This window comes from Gouania willdenowi, chromosome 6 (assembly GCF_900634775.1).
Source record: "Gouania willdenowi chromosome 6, fGouWil2.1, whole genome shotgun sequence".
Classification (NCBI taxonomy): Eukaryota; Metazoa; Chordata; class Actinopteri; order Blenniiformes; family Gobiesocidae; genus Gouania; species Gouania willdenowi.
In genome coordinates this window covers 23232878-23251577 of record NC_041049.1, presented here as the reverse complement: position 1 = coordinate 23251577, position 18700 = coordinate 23232878, and the positions used below count along the sequence as shown (strand labels likewise).

Here is an 18700-nt window from a genome sequence, read left to right as displayed (position 1 = left end):
AAAAGCTGATGTAGTTCACTGAACCCAACACATTGTCACTGACTGGAAATTTTGCTTTTCATTTTGAAATGAAGCTCTCAAGAGTCTGGAAGAAGAGTGGAAAGGCACTGAATCCACATTGCTTTTCCACAGTAAGTGATGGTGCCATGTCATTTGCTGCTGTTGGTCCACGGTCAAGCAGCCATCTACCAGGAAATGTTAGAGAACTTCATGCTTCCTTCTGCGGACAAGGTTTATGGAGATACTCATTTCATTTTCCGGCTGGATTTGGCACCTGCCAACACCAAAAGCTGCTTCAATAACAGCGGAGTACTGCTACTGTACTTATCTGACCAGCAAACCGACCTCACCAGAACCCCATCTGACCTATTGTTGACATGATCAAAACAACCTAGGCTTTCATTACACCTCAACAGTGCCACAGTCTGATCGCCTCCATGCCACGCCTCATTAATGCATACATTTATACAAAAGAAGGTCCAATCAGGCGTTAAGTGCATGTTAATGAGCAATTAGGGTGTCTCGATCCGATATTGGATATCGGTCCGATATCAGCCAGAAAACGAATATCGGATTTTATCGGTCTGCATCTAAAATCACCGATATAGGTGCTCCGATAAAATATATATACATTATATATATATATATTTGGATAGAACTTCTATCCATAGGTGACTGTGGTTCACACTCCAACAAAATAGATGGGGGCAATGCAGCAATAAGCCTTCTCACTCTCACTCAGAGCCCACATGATCACGTGTGTGCGCCGCTACTGGGAGGAGAAGTGATGTCGGATGTGTGGGAATATAATTTTAATAAATTGTAGATTGTATATTTTATGTTTAAGGTTAACATTGATGAATAATCAATGTCAGTTTTTCTCATACCTACTGTTGTTGACTATTGTTCTCTGAGTGAGATCACTTAAGACTTTGCTAACATTTCATACTACAAATTAAGTAATTATTTTACTAAAGAATTAAAAAAAAAAAAAGTATGTATGATTCATGCTAACATCGGATCAATATTGGTATCGGCCGATATGCAAGGCAGCAATATCGGAATCGAAAATGTATCGGGACATCCCTAATGAGCATATTCTTCAGAAGCCTGACATTTGAGTTCAAATTGTATTTTTTGATGTTTTGTAATTTTCTGAGACACTGAGTTTAGGGTTTTCATTATTTCTAGGCCATAATCGACAAAAAATACAGGCTTGAAATATTTAATGTGTAATGAACCTAAATGAGTTTCACTTTATGAAATGATTAACACAACGTTTGGCATTTTCAAACTCATGTCCTGAAAGTTTGAGAGCTGTTCCTAGCAGTGCACACATCTGGACTCAAGCTTTGGATGTTGTTCCTGGAACTCAATTCATCATAAATCTTAGCATTGGTTTGAAATGTAATTTAACAGTCAAAGAAAGGTCTGGCCATGATTTAGATTATTTTATAATCTTACCCAGAACTCATCTGAACAGCAATGAATGACGATGGCATCACTAAAAAGACCTTAAGATAAAATATTAGATGTTAGGAAGCACTGATCAACATAACCTCTGTAGTAAGGGTGCACATTGCCATAAATCTGACGATATTCAAGATTTGCGTATCATGATACACTATATCCTGATTCTAAACAATACAAACATCGCAGTATCAATTATTACAAATTACACCTTTACAAATACAACATGGTATAAAATACAAAAGTTACTTCATTTTTTAAACTTGAGAGAACAAGTAAATGGTAGCTAACTGACATTCAAGAACCAATATCAAAAACAAGTGGTATGTTTATGAAACTGTCAAATTACATTTTTCAAAGAAGTTAAACTTTTGCTTCTACAACAGATTCTGATTGTGCTAAATTCATAAATTCTTTACAAAAGTAATCACATACATGTACAAAAGTAACCAGTATGTTTTATGAAAATAAAGTGCAATCAACTTCCAAGCTAAAATGCACTGAGGAGTGAAGTAGTTTAATAAGATCTGATGTGGTTCACTAACACCTCGTGACCGGGCGTTTACGTGCTATGTATATGTTAGCACAATTAAATGTTTTTTCATTTAAAAAAATTACATTTTTTGGATCAATACAATGATCGTGCGGTGAAATACCGCCATATATTGCCGAATCGTTTTTTTCTCACACCCTGTAGGAGTTTTATTAGAAAATACAATCCAGCTTGGCAAGCATTTCTAAAAGCACTACTGTGTCTTAGTTACAAGGCTGGATTCTCTGTTAGCTTCATTGTATGTGTCCGTTGATGCATTTTAAGATTATACGATTGTCTGAATTGCTTCCCGCATTCCACGCATAGGTAGGGTCTCTCCCCAGAGTGTATTCTTTGGTGTCTCTTCAGGCGGTTGGCACTCAAAAAGCTCTTGTCGCATTGGGCGCAAGAATAGGGTCGCACTCCTGTGTGGTATCGCAGGTGGACGGTAAGGTAGCAGGACTGAGTGAACCGCTTCTCGCAGTGAGGACATTGGAAGGGCTTGTGTCCCGTGTGGAAACGCTCGTGTTTCAGCAGTTCAGCGTGAGAGAAGAAGCCTTTCCCACAGTCGGAGCAGAGGTACGGCCTCTCCCCGGAGTGAGTCAGCTCATGTCTAATCAGCGTGGCCTTGTACACAAAACTCTTGTCACACTGTGAGCAGCTGAAGACGTTTTCTCTGGTGTGGTAATGTTCATGGGTCTTCATGCTGCGCTCTCTCTTGAAGCTCTTGCCGCAGAAGGAACACATGAAGGGCTTTTCCTCCGAGTGGGTCTTCATGTGGCACAGCAGCCTGCCTTTGTGGAGGAAGCCCTTGCCGCACTGTGTGCATGTGTGGGGTCTCTCTTTCCAATGAATGCGTTGATGTGCTGCAAGAGCAGAACGGTGAGAGAAACTCTTTCCACAATTGCAGGTGTGGACTTTCTCCTCTTGGTGAGTCTGAGGGTGTCGGTTAGACTCCTCCCCCTGCTCAGGAACCACAGCGTGGCTCTTCATGTGCCTCAACAATGCCGACTTCCAAACAAATGCCCGGCCGCACTCTGTACACTGATACTCCCTGTTCTCCATGCGAGTGCTTTGGTGCACCTTTTCAGCTGTTACAGATTTCAACTTATTCTCAGGAATCCCACACTCGTACCTGCGCCCAGTCCTGTGTGTGCGCTTGTGCCTCTCCAGCGACTGTTTGAAGGAGAAATGCCGACCACACTGACCGCAGACGAAGGGCTGCTCACCCGTGTGGATGCGTTCATGTGCTTTCAGTAAACACTGGAACTTGAAGCTCTTCTCGCACACGGAGCAGCTGAAGCGACCTGATTGGTCCCGAAGCGTCGATGTTTCACCTGCAGTGTCAGAGGAGTGGACGGATTCCATGTGTAGCTGCATCTCCGCCTCCTCCGGGTGTTGAAAGGCGCACTGGGGACAATGGGAAACTGATGGGGCTCCTGCTGTAGGATTTTAGGGAAAACAAAAAAGAATAATTAGTTTAGAATTGAATTTTCTCTTTATTAAACCATTTCTCAGACATGAAATTTATGAAGACAATTATCTATTTAACATGACTGGATCAGATCTTTACTTGTTGCACTGCTTAAAGCTGGGGTGTCAAACTCATTTTAGTTCAGGGGCCAAATACGGAGCAGTTCATCTTAAGTGGGTCACAGATTTTAGCTGGAAAATTGAGTAATTTAATCATTATTGTGTTCTACTAGTTTGCGCTCCCACGATTAAATAAATGATAAAATATGTAAGGCACCAATAACATCAAAGGAATAAGTTATTTATAATTAGTTCTTTGGATTTGGTGGAACAATTTTTATGTAATTTGGGGATATGGGGAATAATTTGAAGAAAACTGCAGGATATTGGAAGAATTGAGAGTTATTTTAACAATTTCAGATTAAGCATGGGAAAAATGTGAGCTCTGCTAATATTGTGGAGTTTCGTTGAATTGGTGAATTATTTTGGAGATATTCTACAACTGAACTAGTTGGTCATTTGAACAATGATTCATGGTTTCTCTGACTTTTTTGCTGCCTGCTGCGGGAGCCGAATTGGATGCTCTAAAGGGCCCGATTCGGCTCCCGAGCCTTGAGTTTGACACATGTGGCTAAGAGTTTGTTTTGATCTGAAAAACTAACATTGGCAGGACTGTGAACTTCTTAATTATATACAATTAAGATGTGGCCAAAATTTTTCCTATTGTTCGCTTTGCAAATGAAGGTTAATTACAACCACCATTAACATGTCATATTAAAAAAAGTCTTCATATTTATGTGCCAGTTTAAGGTCACAAACATTTTCACCCTTTGAGTTGAAAATTATCTTTTGACTGTTGCCTTTCATATTATTTACAATACATGACATGAGTTGGATCAGGCCAAGTTTCTTAATGCTCACTCATTATTATTGTTATATCATATATAGATATAGATAAAGGCAATGTCAGAATTACATATCTTTGAAGCAAAAACTCACCATCTCCATCATTTGATGTTCCATACGAGTGCTCTGCACTGCACCAAAGACACAAAATTATTAAAAAATCCTTCAAATAAAATAAGTTTGATAAGCATAATTGTTGGTTATAAAATGCAATTAAAAAAAAAGAGTTGTGGAATCAATAAATCTTTGAGCAGCAGCTGTACTACAATCGCTAATGTACTGATAAAAAAAAGAGTTATAACTAGACTATTACACATTTATTAACATACCTTTCTGAGAATAATAGATAATATCTTATAATCTACAATATTTCACATATTTCAGACATTTGGATCAAACTCATTCACATGCATTTTCTGCAGAGTTATACGACTTTAATTTGATTGTATTTGAGTGCACTACACTGATTTCAAAGGGCATTCATTAGCTATTGTAACTTGTATTTGGACAATGTATAGAACAGTGGTTCTCAAACCTTTTGAGACTCTGAATCTAAGTACCCCCGTTTGTCTGACTACAACATTTTGCTCAGAATTCTAGGAAAAAACAACTATAGAATGTTAGGATTGGAATGAATGAGTGAAAACACACATTTCATAAATGAAACAGTATCTAGTTCCTCCTAAATAGATTAATTTCTATAGTTTTATCATGTCCAGTTATTTCCTACCTGGTGTGGAACCAAGACTGACCTTTGTATTTTCACTTCCTGTTTCAATCAAAATAATTTTCATCATCATTATTATGATTATCATATTAACTTGAAATAAACATGATAAAACCATATCTTTTTAATGCTTCCATTCTTCATTTTCTACTCTTCCACTCTCAATAACCCCCTGTAGTGCCATCACATACCCCCATTTAAGAAACACTGGCATAAAAAAAAAAATCAATAATATGTTATCAAATACCATTACTATTGTTATACTATTATCATTCAAAATGGTATAATAATTTATCTTTGTATAAACATTTAAATGACTTATTTTGAAACAAGCACTTGAAAGATTGGGATACTACATTGGTGAACTTAAAAAATAAATAAATATGGATTGACCTTCACATCAGACACTCTTTTTCAAGTTTCCGATATTTAAAACTGTTCAAGAAACCCATGGCAAGTTAAAGTTAGTGCTGAAGTATCTTTACATAGCAGCACTGTAAGTAATGACTAAAGCTTAACACTAAACACTTACTAAATTCTACCCACGCTGTATGAAGAGACAATTTATTTACCTCTGAAGCCCAGGTTTCAGTGGTGCTGTGACAGTACTGGTTTCCATCCTTCGCTTAGCGGTCATACACTTATTATTCACTTGGATCTTCATGGTCGGCCTGCGCACACGTCCACTCGTCCGAACCTTAACAGGGGAGCTGAAGTCTGTTGAAGAATTAGGATCAGTGTTGGAGGGCTCACAGCTCTTTGACAACTGCACAACGTGGTCACATGCTGACATTTGCTGGTCATGGCCAGTGACTCCACCTGGTTCCTCTTCCCCAGTGTTAACCGCAGACTGGTCAGTGTGAGCTTTCAGTCTCACTTCTACGTTGAACTTCTTGCAGCACTGACGCACGCAGTCGTACTTGTGTGCAGCTTCATGTGTGTGTCTGCTGCCGATTGTTTCCAGTGTTTCCTTCAATCCATCACCTGCTTCTTCTTCTTTGGCCCTTTTTGTTGAACCTTCAGCTGCAGCGTTAATGCATGTTCCCTCAGAACAACTGTTCTCCCCATCTTCAACGTGAGTCGTGGAACTTAATTCGACCTCTGTGTAATCTGTCACTGTAATCACTTCGACCGCCACGTCGTCCACAAACACAGTTTGCATGTCTTCATGGACGGCTTGCAGAGGATCCCAGATGTGAGATTTCACCACGCTGCTTGTGGGAAATGCAGACAGGGAGGAGAGAATGTTCTCACCCATGTTGGATGGAGGAACTAGAGCACAACAAAGACAAAAAACATTACAGATTAGGGGTGTAACAATCAGGGTTGGGGTCTCAATTATAATTGCGTAGTTGATAATTATTTACAATTATGGCGTAAATATAATTGTAACTGTAATTGAAAACATCTATTGCCATTATAATCATTAGTGAATTGTAACTGAGTTCAGATAATTGACTTTGTAATTGTAATTGGTATCAAAATTTAAAAAAAACAACTGTCATTTAAAATTTAATTAAGATGCAAAATTGGAGAACCACGTTACAGTTCTATGTCTTACAAAGTTAACAATTATTCACTAGATTTCAGTTCTCTTGAGTATATATATATATATATATATATATATATATATATATATATGTGTGTTTTATTATTATTCAAACTGAGAGGGACACTGACAGAAAAGGGCTCAGACAAAAAAAAAGTTAAATAATGTTGGAAAAAAATAAAAATATCAATACCAAAAAGAAAAAAGATAATATTTTACGGCTGATTTATAAGTCAAAACCGACCAGTTATCATGAGAGATGCTAACAGAAAGCTAACACAAAAAATATTAAGTTTTATAGGGTTATTTATTAAAGGCTCAATAATTGGGATTCATTGAATTTGAACTTTAGTAACTGAGAACTCAATTGTAATTGACTTTTAGTAGAAAAATAATAATTGTAATTTTACTTGAAATTGGAAAAAATGCTGATCACCGTAATTATAATTTAGTTGTAATTGATCATGGGTAATTGAAGACGTAATTGACCCCAACTCTCACAATCCATCGATCTGGATTGATATATTGATCGGTTGAGTTTCAATCAAATCGATTGAAACTCAACATTGCACAGGATTTTTTTTGCTAAAAGGTATGTACATACATATACTGACCAAAAATATACATGTACGAACCAAAAATGCTGAGTTAAATAGATAGACAGTGAAATATACTCAAAATACTGTTTAGTGTTCCAAATGATTTGTTTTGCTCAATTCTAGTGACCCACTTCCCATTGACATTGACCACTCCCTGTAAGATTACTCATTACATATTCCATCCCTGAGCTGTATAGAGCATAACACAAAGTTGGTCAAGCAGCGTGAGCAACATTCCACAGGCCACTATTGACAATCTGGTTAACTCTATATACGCTGGAGATGTACCACTTTTCGTAATGCCAATAGTGGACACACTTAATACCGAGTGATATGGAACTCTACCCATGAATTGTGCGCAGTAAATAGTTTTTGTTGCTTGAATAATAAGGCAAGAATAAAATAATAATAGTTCTGTTGAAATCTTTCTTAATTGATGAAAAATAATACTTTTGAGCATTTATATTTTTGTTCAGGGCATACATCGTATCGATCAATATCATCATGAAACTGGTGATTTATAGCTCTATTACAGATACTGTCAGGTCATCTGATAAGTAGTGATGGGTTGACTCGTTGCCACACATTATCCAAACTGTATCAATACTGTGTCACTGTGGCTCAACACTGACACCTGCTGGATCCTATATATATATATATATATATATATATATATATATATATATATATATATATATATATATATACATCATGGCAAGCAACCTAGATTCAAACGACACACTGATGCAAAGACCTAGTATGAAAAGTAAAACAATTGCAGTTATTGTACTTCATATTGTGTAATTTTATAATTTAAATAAAATATATTTGATATCTTTATACAGTTTTTTTTTTTTTAAAGAAAAAAATGATATCTTTATATAATTAATAAGGTGAATAAATAAGGCAAATAAAGTGAGCATGTTGTGAATGTGATGCAGCTTATGTAATTGTCTTTGAGGCAGATGCTTTTATTTTCATTTTTTTAAAATACATTCCTATTAAAAAAAACAAGGTGTTACAACGGATAATCAGGACTGCAGAAAAGATCATTGGTGTCGATCTGCCCTCTATCTAAGACTTATACCTGTCCAGGGTCAGGAAACGGGCAGGTAGCATCACTGCAGACCCCTCACACCCTGCACACAATCTGTTTAAACTCCTCCCCTCCGGCAGATGCTACAGATCACTGTACGCCAAAACTACCCGTCATAAAAACAGTTTCTTCCCCCCAGGCTGTCACTCTGATCAACACTAAACAGTCAGACTGTCAGACCTGTTTCTGTGAAATAACCCTGGAACTAAACACGTAATAACCCTGGATCAATCTGTCACTGAGAATGTTCATGTACATATTATTAACTTAAATGTTCACCTGCACTACTCATCAATGCACTACTGCACTATTATCTTATTATTATTATTACTAGTATTATTATTATTCTTATCTTATCTTGTTATCGTTATCTTGTTATTTTATTTAGTTTTGCACATATTAGTCGAACTACTGTTTATATATATATATATATATATGTTTTTTTTTCTAGTTGTGTTATTATTTATTGTTTACACTATTAGAGAGAGCACAGTTCACCAAGTCAAATTCCTCGTGTGTATAACATACTGTACATTACATGGCCAATAAAGTTGATTCTGATTCAAAAAAACAAGGCGTTTCAACGTCTCTTGACATTTTCTATACCTTTCTGGCTGGTAACACATACAGTGTGTTTGTTCAAGGCCCTGAAATATTTCCTTGAGCCTCTCACTCTCTACAATACTGAGGGGTTGACAGTCGTTAATAATAAGACTCAGCACTGCTTGATCCAAGACTTACTTCGTGGAAGCTTGATGGTCAAAAAACAAAACTAAAAAAAATATTCATTATTAACTCATTCGGTGCCAGCCATTTTCAGATTTTCTACCCCCCTCAGTGCCAGCCGTTTTTGAGCATTTTGACTGATTTTAAAGACCCACAGAATATTTTCTACTATGACTATCTGAAATCTAACACCAGAAAAACCTCTACTTTCATCAAAAAAAAAACCATCTGTTTCTGGCTCGTTTCGTTCTTTTGTAATCAGCTGTTGAAGTTTTACACAAATCTTCAGTTTCAGAGCAAAGAGCTGAGAAAAGAGCCTTTTTGTTAAATAAGACCCTGTCAGTGACTTTAAAGCTATTTTTTTGCTTTAGTGACAACTCTAACATCTGAACGTTGTTTCCTTATATAAAACATAAAAAAACACTGAGACTGGGCTTTTGATGGCAAAATTATTATTTTGTTATCTATGTCAGAGTTGAATGGATTTCTCACTGTATTTTGGCGTTCCTCCAACTTTCTCTCCCGTCAGTCTGCACACACGTAACTTCCTCTTCCTCTCGGACATACAGTGTCACTGCGTTCCCCGTTTTTTTATTGTTTTATCTCACCATCGCTACATTATCCATGAGTTCTACACATGCTCTGGTCGAGTGCTCTGCTGTGCGCTGCTGGGAATGTCAACTCTGTACGTAGCGCCATTTTCTGTCTCATAAACTCCTTTCCTCTCTCCCTCTGAGCTCTGCTGAGCATGGATGATCTCTCATCCAAAGGTGCGCTGCTACCTCCTACATGTCACCTGTTATTTTGCTATCTGGCTCACAGTCAATGGCACTTAGCGTTTGGATTTGAAATGACGAGTTATCTCATCAATGGCACTGAGTGAGTTAATAAAGTTACTACAGTGTTTGTTGTGGGTGTATTTGTGACCTCCTGAGATCCTCAGGCTGATGACGTGCACGTTAATGCCTCTGCATTGAGAGAGTTTTTATTAATATTTGACAGGTTTGACGAACAAATGCAGCATTACAAATACAGCCTGCTCAGCATAAATTAATAAAAGTAAATTCTAAATAGATTTTATTTCTGAGCGATCAAGATGAAACTAAAATGAATTTGAAACAAGGAAATTAAGACTAATACGTTATTTACTGATATAATGGTCCCAAACGGCTCCATAGTGTTGTTGACAATGGGTTGATGTGCAGTAGAAACGTTTCTCTTTGGACAGAGATACATCCCGTTGACAGGTGGCAGATGCGCCTCCTCTTAAACAATTTGGCACCGCAGTGACGGGCGAAATAGTGGCCGTATCGGTCACATGACTTTTTCTAAATGCAATACACGCACCGACATGGGATTTTTTTCTATGAGCTCGACACATGCGCCGATGCATCGGTGTTGCCGGATCCATCACCACTATTAAGTCTGCAAGGTGACACCAGGAACACGGTTTTCATTCAGACTTACCATGTTGTTCTAAATGGCCGAGGTTTTTGTGGTGTTGGAGCAGAATTTTGAGGTCTGCTAGCTCAGTGACAGAATATCCACAGTTGTTCAACAGAGAGCATTTACTTCCCAGCCAGGAAACCGTCTGTGGGAAACACACGGCACAACGTGGCACGATAAACTCTATCCAATCACACAAGAATTTAACTAAGATTATATTTACGTTTTTAAACACACATCAGATAGCTGATGAGAAGCTTTTGATCCATCAATTAAAGATAGTCATTAAAAATAGCTGGAGGCAAAGTAAAGTTTGAAAAAGCTGCATTTGTGTTTGGAGGCATGGATTTAGACTGACTACAGCAGAGTTAGATAAATGTATTAAAAAAAAACTACTAATTTGATATTTTTATCTGAATCATCAATCAAAGTCAGAAGGGTAAAGTGTAAGATAATTACACATTTTGGCTCTGAGAGTGCACTACCGCCCGCTTGATTCATAAAGAAAAACCTCACATTAAAGCTGAGCTTTGCACATGCTGTAAAGAAGTTTTCTTTTCTTTTCTTTTTTTACCATTATTGCCATATACAGCACACAATTTCCTGTCCAAAAAATGTTTAAAACTACCAAAATGTCACAGCAAACACTTCATTCTAGAATGGTAACCACAAGCCTTAAATGACTTCCTGCTTGGGAAATTGATTGAAAAACAATGCTTAATCAGGTAACAGTAATGCGACATGATTTCAACATGATAGTATAATCCTAAATATCCTGTTACCTTCTGGAGATCAGGAACAGGCAACAGCTGAGTCAGTCTATACAGGAACTCCCAAAACAGTGTCTGCACATCATTATCATACTGTGCTCCAAAGTCTGCAGGCAAAACCTCCTGTAATACACAAAAAAAAAAAAAAAAAAAACAGGGAAGTCATCCATTATTGTGGAAGAGATACACCATAGGAGTGATTTTTCAGCTGCTGACATCAGACACAGAAAAAAACAAACTTATTTATCCAAAATTAGCTGAGGGTCGGCAAAAAGAAATATGACAAAACACACAAAATGTTCTTATTGTTGCAGTTTCATACCCGTCACTAGTGAATGAATATGAAGCACACAATAATAATGACTTAATCCTAAAAGCAAATTAAAAACTATAGTGGCAGGTATTCCACAACAAACAAACCAAATGTGTCTTTAAGGGCCTGCACTACAAAACTCATACCTGTCAAGTTTTGGATTTGAAAATAAGGGAAATTTTCAAGCACCCGCTACAAGCCGTCACACCCGCCCAACCACGCTCCAGTATCCGTTATTTTTTTAAAACAGATGTACAAGAAATCTAAAAGCCACTTTTCAACCACTTACTAAATACAATTAAGTGATTAGAGTCTGGTAGGTCGACCTTTATTAACATTAAAATGCTGTGAACATTCCTACTAGGGCTGGGCAATATGTTTTCTCAAAATGGTGATATACGACATAAATCTAGATAATTTTATTAAATAAAGTCTGACCAGACAGACAATTCTGGGTTAAATTTACGGGGAGATGGCGGGAAAGAGGGGTAAAATATGGGAGCTTCCCGGCCAAAACGGGATACTTGACTGGTATGCAAAGCTGGATTTCCTCTTATTGCGTTACCTTCCGGGAGTTATTCGGTGTCTGCTGGACTACGAAGCTGGTTTACTTCTTATAGGTCTAAATCACCATGGTAACTTAGGCTGAACACCTAACCTGGTCGAGACCAGGTCATGAAGTGGATAAGATCTGAGCGAGTACTAAAATTCCGCCTCCTGACCAATCAGCGCTCTTAGAAAACTACCTGTCCAATCAAAGGTGGATCATTGTGAACATGTCTCTGTATGGATCTGATCTGACGCTGACAGGAGAGAGAATATTTAGGCATCAATGCAATTGTTTCATTTACCAATGACATCCTATAGGAAATATATAGATTTTCATCTGATGGACTGACCTACATTATTCAGCTGATAAACCCTGCGTGCGTCGAGCACTTTCAGTCCAAAATTCATTTATTCACGTATTCTGTGGTGATGCTTGCCTGAGTGCCTGAGTCCTGTAAGATACCTTAGTTGTAGGTTGAGCTGTATGAACGCAGCATCAGAGCCACAGACAAGGTCTGTGCCTATATAAAGTGAAACTGATCAGTGTTTGTTTTCTCTGATGAATATATAATCTCACTAAAGAAGTCATCTATCCCTGCATTCATTCCTTTCTGATTTTTCTGCAGCAACAGTGTGGTTTTGGTCTGAGTTATGGATTATAATTTTTCATATCTTTAAAGAATTATTCCTTAAATGTGATGCAAGTCTGCACGGTTTCTCTGTTTGTGATTAGTCTGATGCTGCAATCTTCACCTATTCCACTGGAGCGCACACGTAGCTAGTCTCAAATCCCCTGTCTAAGTGAACAAGTCTTACTGTATATCCAGCGTTGTAGCACAGCTAGTTTGATTAGGTGAAGGCCGCTAACGAAGAGATAACCCGGATATACTTATCCAGCTTTGTGGTACAGACTCTTAATGTCTGTAATTTAGCTATTCTTTTATAATTTTCCTTCTTTTTATTTCTCCTCACTGCTTTTTTCTTTGTGTCAATCTGAACAGAGTATTTATTAAACGGTTTACATGGAATTTGTCTTTAAACAACAGCATTCAACAGACAAAGGGACTTGTCATGCTTACAAAATCAATTGTCTTTTATAAATTACCTATAAACAAGATATGCATGTTCATTAGAAAAAAAGAAGAAGAAGAAAAAACCAACAACACCTTAACGCTACGTTTCTAAAAAATATATATATATATTCCTTGAAATTCAACCAATGGGGAGCAGAAGTAGTTGGCCTGGGCTAGAGCTTTGCATTAGCTCCCACCTTCTTTATTACATCTTTATTTTCATTTATGTGTTTGTATTGAATTTCTTTACTTATTAGTTATCATTTTTAATTAGTTACACATTACACATGATCTATTAATAGACCCTGGAAAGGTTTTCATGCGTTGTGGGTACATTCTGAGAGATTAATATTCCTTACTTTTTGTGTGTATTGTAATGCATTTAAAAACCATCAGCTTGTTGGTAACACATTCCATTGGATGTAAAGTTTCCTCACCGAGAAAAAGTCTTGTCTCGTGTCAGAATCTTTGAGCAGAGTGTGAACCAGCTCAGTAAATTTAAGCACTCCCTCTTCTTCTTCTCCTTCCTGCAATCATCAGAACATAACACAGCTGCTAGTGACCTGACAACAATCAATACATCAATGTTAAAATGTTTAATAAAAGAATCTCACCAACCAAATCTGAGGACTTGATTGTGTCCAAATAAGACGAGATAAGATCTTTTGTGATGACTGGTTCATTTTTGCACAGCTCTAGAATAAACTATTGAGAGGTAAAAATAATAACAACAAAAATATATTAATAAAAGAAAGAAAGAAAGAAAGAAAGAAAGAAAGAAAGAAAGAAAGAAAGAAAGAAAGAAAGAAAGAAAGAAAGAAAGAAAAGGAATTTAGATATTTAAATTCTTATAAAACTCTCAATCACACAAACTAGCCATCAAAAACAAGTACTTTCATACTAGGGCTGGGCGATATTTCTCAAAATAGCGATATGCAATATTAATCTCAATATTTCTAACTCAATTAAGTCTGACCAGAAAGACAATTCTGGGTTGAATTTGCTGATGAAAAATGCCTCGCATGCATATTTATTTATAAACAGCTGCACAATATGTGCCACTTTAGTCTTTTTCTCCTCTAAGAGACAGCACGTGTGAGTGAGTTAGGACGCGATCAGAAATCTAACTGTGGTTTACATGCTGTTATGAGAAAGCAAATCCTAAATGAGTAGGGGTGTCCCGATACAACTTTTTTCACTTCCGATACGATACTGATATGATTCAGCATGAATCATACATACTTTTATTACTTATTTTGTAGTGTGGAATGTTAGAAAAGGCTTAATCAAGTGATGTTACTCAAACAGAGAACAATAGTCAACAATTCAAGTTAACTTCAGTTATTTTTTAATATCAGTATATGGCGGGAACAACTGAGGGTAGGGACAAAAACAACAAAAACTTATCGGCGTGCATATATCGGAGATTTGAAATGGACTCCAATATCATCCAATAGTCGTTTTCTGGCTGATATGGGATCGATATCCGATATCAATATCGGATCAGGACACCCCTAGAAATGAGTATTTGAATACAAAATAAGCTAAAAAAATATATACAATATCTCAGCAATATGTTAAAATTGTAAAGAAGGACACGGTTTGACTGCACTCTACAAATAATATTAAATACTTGTGTGATGTGATTTGTACTGTTTGATTGGATAAATAAAAACAAGTTGGAAAAATATAGATATACAGTAACTCGATATACGCAATATTGTCATTTTCTATATTGCCAAAACAGAAAACTCGATTTATACTGAATCACGATATATTGCCCAGCTCTTTTTCGTACACATTATTGGTTGTTGGATGCTGAAACTTACCCTGGCCCTCAGTCCCAGCTTCAACTGGGTGCTGTACTTGTGCATCACCAGCTCTGGGACCATATCGACCACTAATGACACAAAATTTGCCACTTTCCAAAAGCTCATCACCTCCTTCTTTTTCACCACCTGCCACATGGAAGCTGCCATGAGCTGAACGGGAGGGACCAGGAGACGGAGGGAAGCCAGAGGTAAGCAGGCCTCTGTAAAACAGAGCCATCACAATGACAACCCGTTTACACACATCAGCAGGTGCAGGCATGTCTCACCCGAGGGGGATGCGGGGGATGCAACACGTTCATAAAATCTAAAATGTATCCCCCTCTATTTTTACAGAGGGATTCATTGTTGAAAATGTGTTGGTCCAGTTTTGAATGGTGATCAAGCCAATCACAGCCAGCCATTTGACAAAGCCGCCGTTCCGAGAAGGTAAACAAAGAGTTAACAGCTATGACTGAAGTGTAAGTAAAATGACAAAAAATGAGTAACAGGTGGCAAAAAATTGGTCCGTGGACAGTGAAAAGTTACTAAAATGGGCCAAAAGCTGTCAGGTGTGGCAAAAAAAAATGTACAAAAAAGAAGAAACGGGTGGTTTATAATGACAAAAAAATAATAAAGAAATAAATGAGCAAACAACAGTGAAAAAGGGCAGAAATGTGCAACAAAAAGAGGCAAAATGTAGGGGGGAAAAGGAAATATGTCTGAGTTATTGGGCAAAAGGTAGATTATTTGGATTAAAAGTGGTCAAATATGGTTCAAGAAAGGACAAAAATTGCTTAAAGGTGTCAAAAAGAACTTTCACAAATGAGCAAAAAAGAATAGGAATGTGAAAAAACAGGTGTGCATTTTTTTTAATTTTTTTTTTTGGAAAAGGGTAAAAAATGGGACAAAGGAAGTTGCAAAATGGCCAAAGAAAAAGGTAAAAATGGGGTTTTCCGGAGGAATAATAATTAAAATGAAGACATCAAGAGCCACATGTTGAGTATCACTGACTTAATAACCGTGTCACCATGGTTTTAGTGAATTAATTTAATAAACTAAATTGGAAGTTGACGGTTGCCCTACCTACCTTACCTACCCCATGAGCAAGTGTTCTTTCACACAGATGCTAACTCAGCTAAAAGCCTGAGGAGAAGGCATTCCTGAGCCTATTCTATGACGATTTACAAAACCATCTGCAACATTGTTAGTCTCTAACTGATCAGAAAATGTAAATTAAAGAAGACTGAAGGACAATTTAGAGTGTTTTGTTCAGTGAAACGTTTCACTCAATAAGTGTACCAACTTCAGTAAACTAACAGATACGCAAAAACGATTCACATTAGAAGATTTGTGTTACAAATGTGCATTTTGACATCGAGAAGTAGTGTTAATAATAGACAAACCCACCTGTGAAAGAGTCCATCTTATCCTGCCGCTAAAGAGAAGTGTTCCTGGTGTTGCTGTTGTTGTTAGCATTAGCCGCCTAGCTAGCTTTCCTCTGCGCCGGTTAGCTCTGTGAATGTGCGAAACTGACGTCAATACATTTAATCAGCCTGTTTTAGCTGAAAATATACTCTATGAAGACAATATTTAGTCCGTCCACTAAATCAAATTCAACTTAATATACCATTGGAATCATTTTCCATATAGGATTCTTCTTCTTCTCTTTGTTTCCCTGACGCTTTACGGCGGCTAGCATTACTGCCCCCTACTGTATATATATATATATATATATATATATATATATATATATATATATATATATAGTTATTTCAATAGCTATGAATAGCTGCAAAATTGTCCATTTGAATATTTTTCATGAATGCTATTGAAAAAAATCTGAAGAAAATACGTTTAAAAATGCTTAACAATACAGTTTCAATGTCAAACTTGGATAGTTGTCTTATTGAGGCAGTGGGAATATATTTTTTTTTAAATTGGAAGCTATTGAATAAATAAGACTATATGTTATAATTTTGGACGCTATTGAGCATTTTAGCCAAATATCTGTTGAATATCCCAATAGCAATCAGACTTCTCCTGTATTAACCCTACTAGCGCTGGGTAGATGGGTTCCCATGATGTACTGTTGGCTTCATTCCATCACTGCCAGACATCTCATTGCATTATTTTGTTTATATTTATCCTCCACCTGCCTCACTTGTTCTTGCTATGTTGCTCTTGCATCCATGTGCAGCACCTGGAAGAACCTAGAACTGTCCCCTCTCTCTAAATTACTAGCATACCTAACCTTTCTTTTGGTGAACGCCATGAACTCATTGCTCCACTAAGAATTAAAACGCTCAACTCGTAATCTTTCTTGTACTTTTCTAATTACATGTGTGATGTTTTGCAATTTCCATGATACTCCATCATCTGCAAACAAAGTTTTTTCCACTGCCTCCTGGTGTAATAATACAATCATGACAGAAAACAGGTTTGGATTTTACCATGTCCCATTCTTCACAATGTTTGATAGTTCTCCATCTGTATCAGATTCAGATCATTTATTGTCATCACGACCTGCAAGAAAGCTTTTCCAATCCTCCATTATTGCGTCAATCACAATAATTGTCAGTACTTTCTTCGTAGAGCGTCAGTTTCAGATGTGTTGGAGGAAGAAGAGAGTTAAACCCCACAAAATATAAAGTTTAAGACATTTGGAATAAGTCATTTAACAATAATGTAATCCAACAAAAAAAAAAAGAAAAATTCTCATTATTTTTGGACCACTTTGACTCATCTATATCAACTTATCTATATCAACTTTTTCAAGTTATTCTTTTCATTCTATAGTACAATTTTCATAGATTCCTATGAAGTTGTAAAGACTCAAAAGATGAGCTGTTGGATGTAATAGCATTTATTGTTGTATTTGTATTAATTTCCTCCATTTTCACTGTTTAATTCATAATGCTGTTAAGCCATGTGGGGTCTTGAAGTCTTTCTTCAACCTTAAACCACTGTTCAATCATTGAAACATGTGATGCATGTTAAACTGCTGTAGTTTTTAAATGTGTATTTTTTTATTGTGCAACATGACCAGTTTGCAGAGCAGTAATCAAAATGTGATAATGCAAAAGTGTTGGTGACAAGTTTAACAGAATAATCATTGAGGAGGTAGGCATTTATTTTAAATGCACACAGCACTGCCCGTTTCAGTTACAGTCTTATCAATACAAGAGGTCTACGACAGCTTATTATCCAGAGTAGCACCTGGAATATTCATCTTTGGTTCTTGTTTTGATGCTTTTTTATTCATAGACAGTGACGGTTGTAGTTCTTCTCTTAATGCATGGTAAAACCCAAAGACTATACATTTTGTTTGGGATATATTAAAGATAAGTCCGTTATTATGACCTCACTTAGACACCATATTTAGATTTTTATGCAAAATGCTGCAATTTACCATAAGTTTTTGCATTCACAGTAAGACTGGATGATCAAGGCGGTTTACCCAATGAAAAGCTTGCAAAGCTCCAAACAACACAAGTGCATGTTCAACAATTTGCAGAACAATCTCATACAGATACTTTTTGTTCTGGGTATTTGACTCTCCATGCAAATTCAAAGTTCTTGTCCATAAAACATTTGTCCACAAGATGGCTCTCAGAGACTCATGTTTATCTATACTTACCTGACATGACATGACATGACATG

At 36.8% G+C, this 18700-nt stretch overlaps 1 protein-coding gene across 4 annotated transcripts; it reads right to left on the bottom strand.

Annotated features, from left to right (window-relative positions):
- Positions 1-147: 147 nt before the first annotated feature.
- Positions 148-16740, bottom strand: LOC114466214 (zinc finger protein 135-like). Of its 4 annotated transcripts, XM_028451792.1 has the most exons (11): positions 16668-16740; positions 16448-16553; positions 15059-15261; positions 13848-13934; positions 13667-13756; positions 11307-11417; positions 10546-10669; positions 5928-6380; positions 5681-5825; positions 4475-4512; positions 148-3444 (listed from the first exon to the last, which is right to left on the bottom strand). In XM_028451792.1, exons 2-11 carry the CDS (start codon positions 16461-16463, stop codon positions 2231-2233), a joined length of 2481 nt encoding a protein of 826 aa, XP_028307593.1. In that variant the 5' UTR covers positions 16464-16553; positions 16668-16740; the 3' UTR covers positions 148-2230. The 4 variants fall into 4 exon arrangements, with proteins under 4 accessions (XP_028307593.1, XP_028307590.1, XP_028307591.1 ...); XM_028451789.1 differs by having other exon boundaries at positions 5681-6380; XM_028451790.1 differs by having other exon boundaries at positions 5681-6380; positions 16448-16717.
- Positions 16741-18700: the final 1960 nt, after the last annotated feature.

Excerpts from the sequence above, each read along its gene's own strand:
- LOC114466214 (XM_028451789.1), bottom strand. Across the intron at positions 10,670-11,306 it reads CTGTTCCTGATCTCCAGAAG|ACGGTTTCCTGGCTGGGAAG; the intron begins GTAACAGGATAT and ends TGTTTCCCACAG. Across the intron at positions 3,445-4,474 it reads AACATCAAATGATGGAGATG|CAGGAGCCCCATCAGTTTCC; the intron begins GTGAGTTTTTGC and ends AAAATCCTACAG.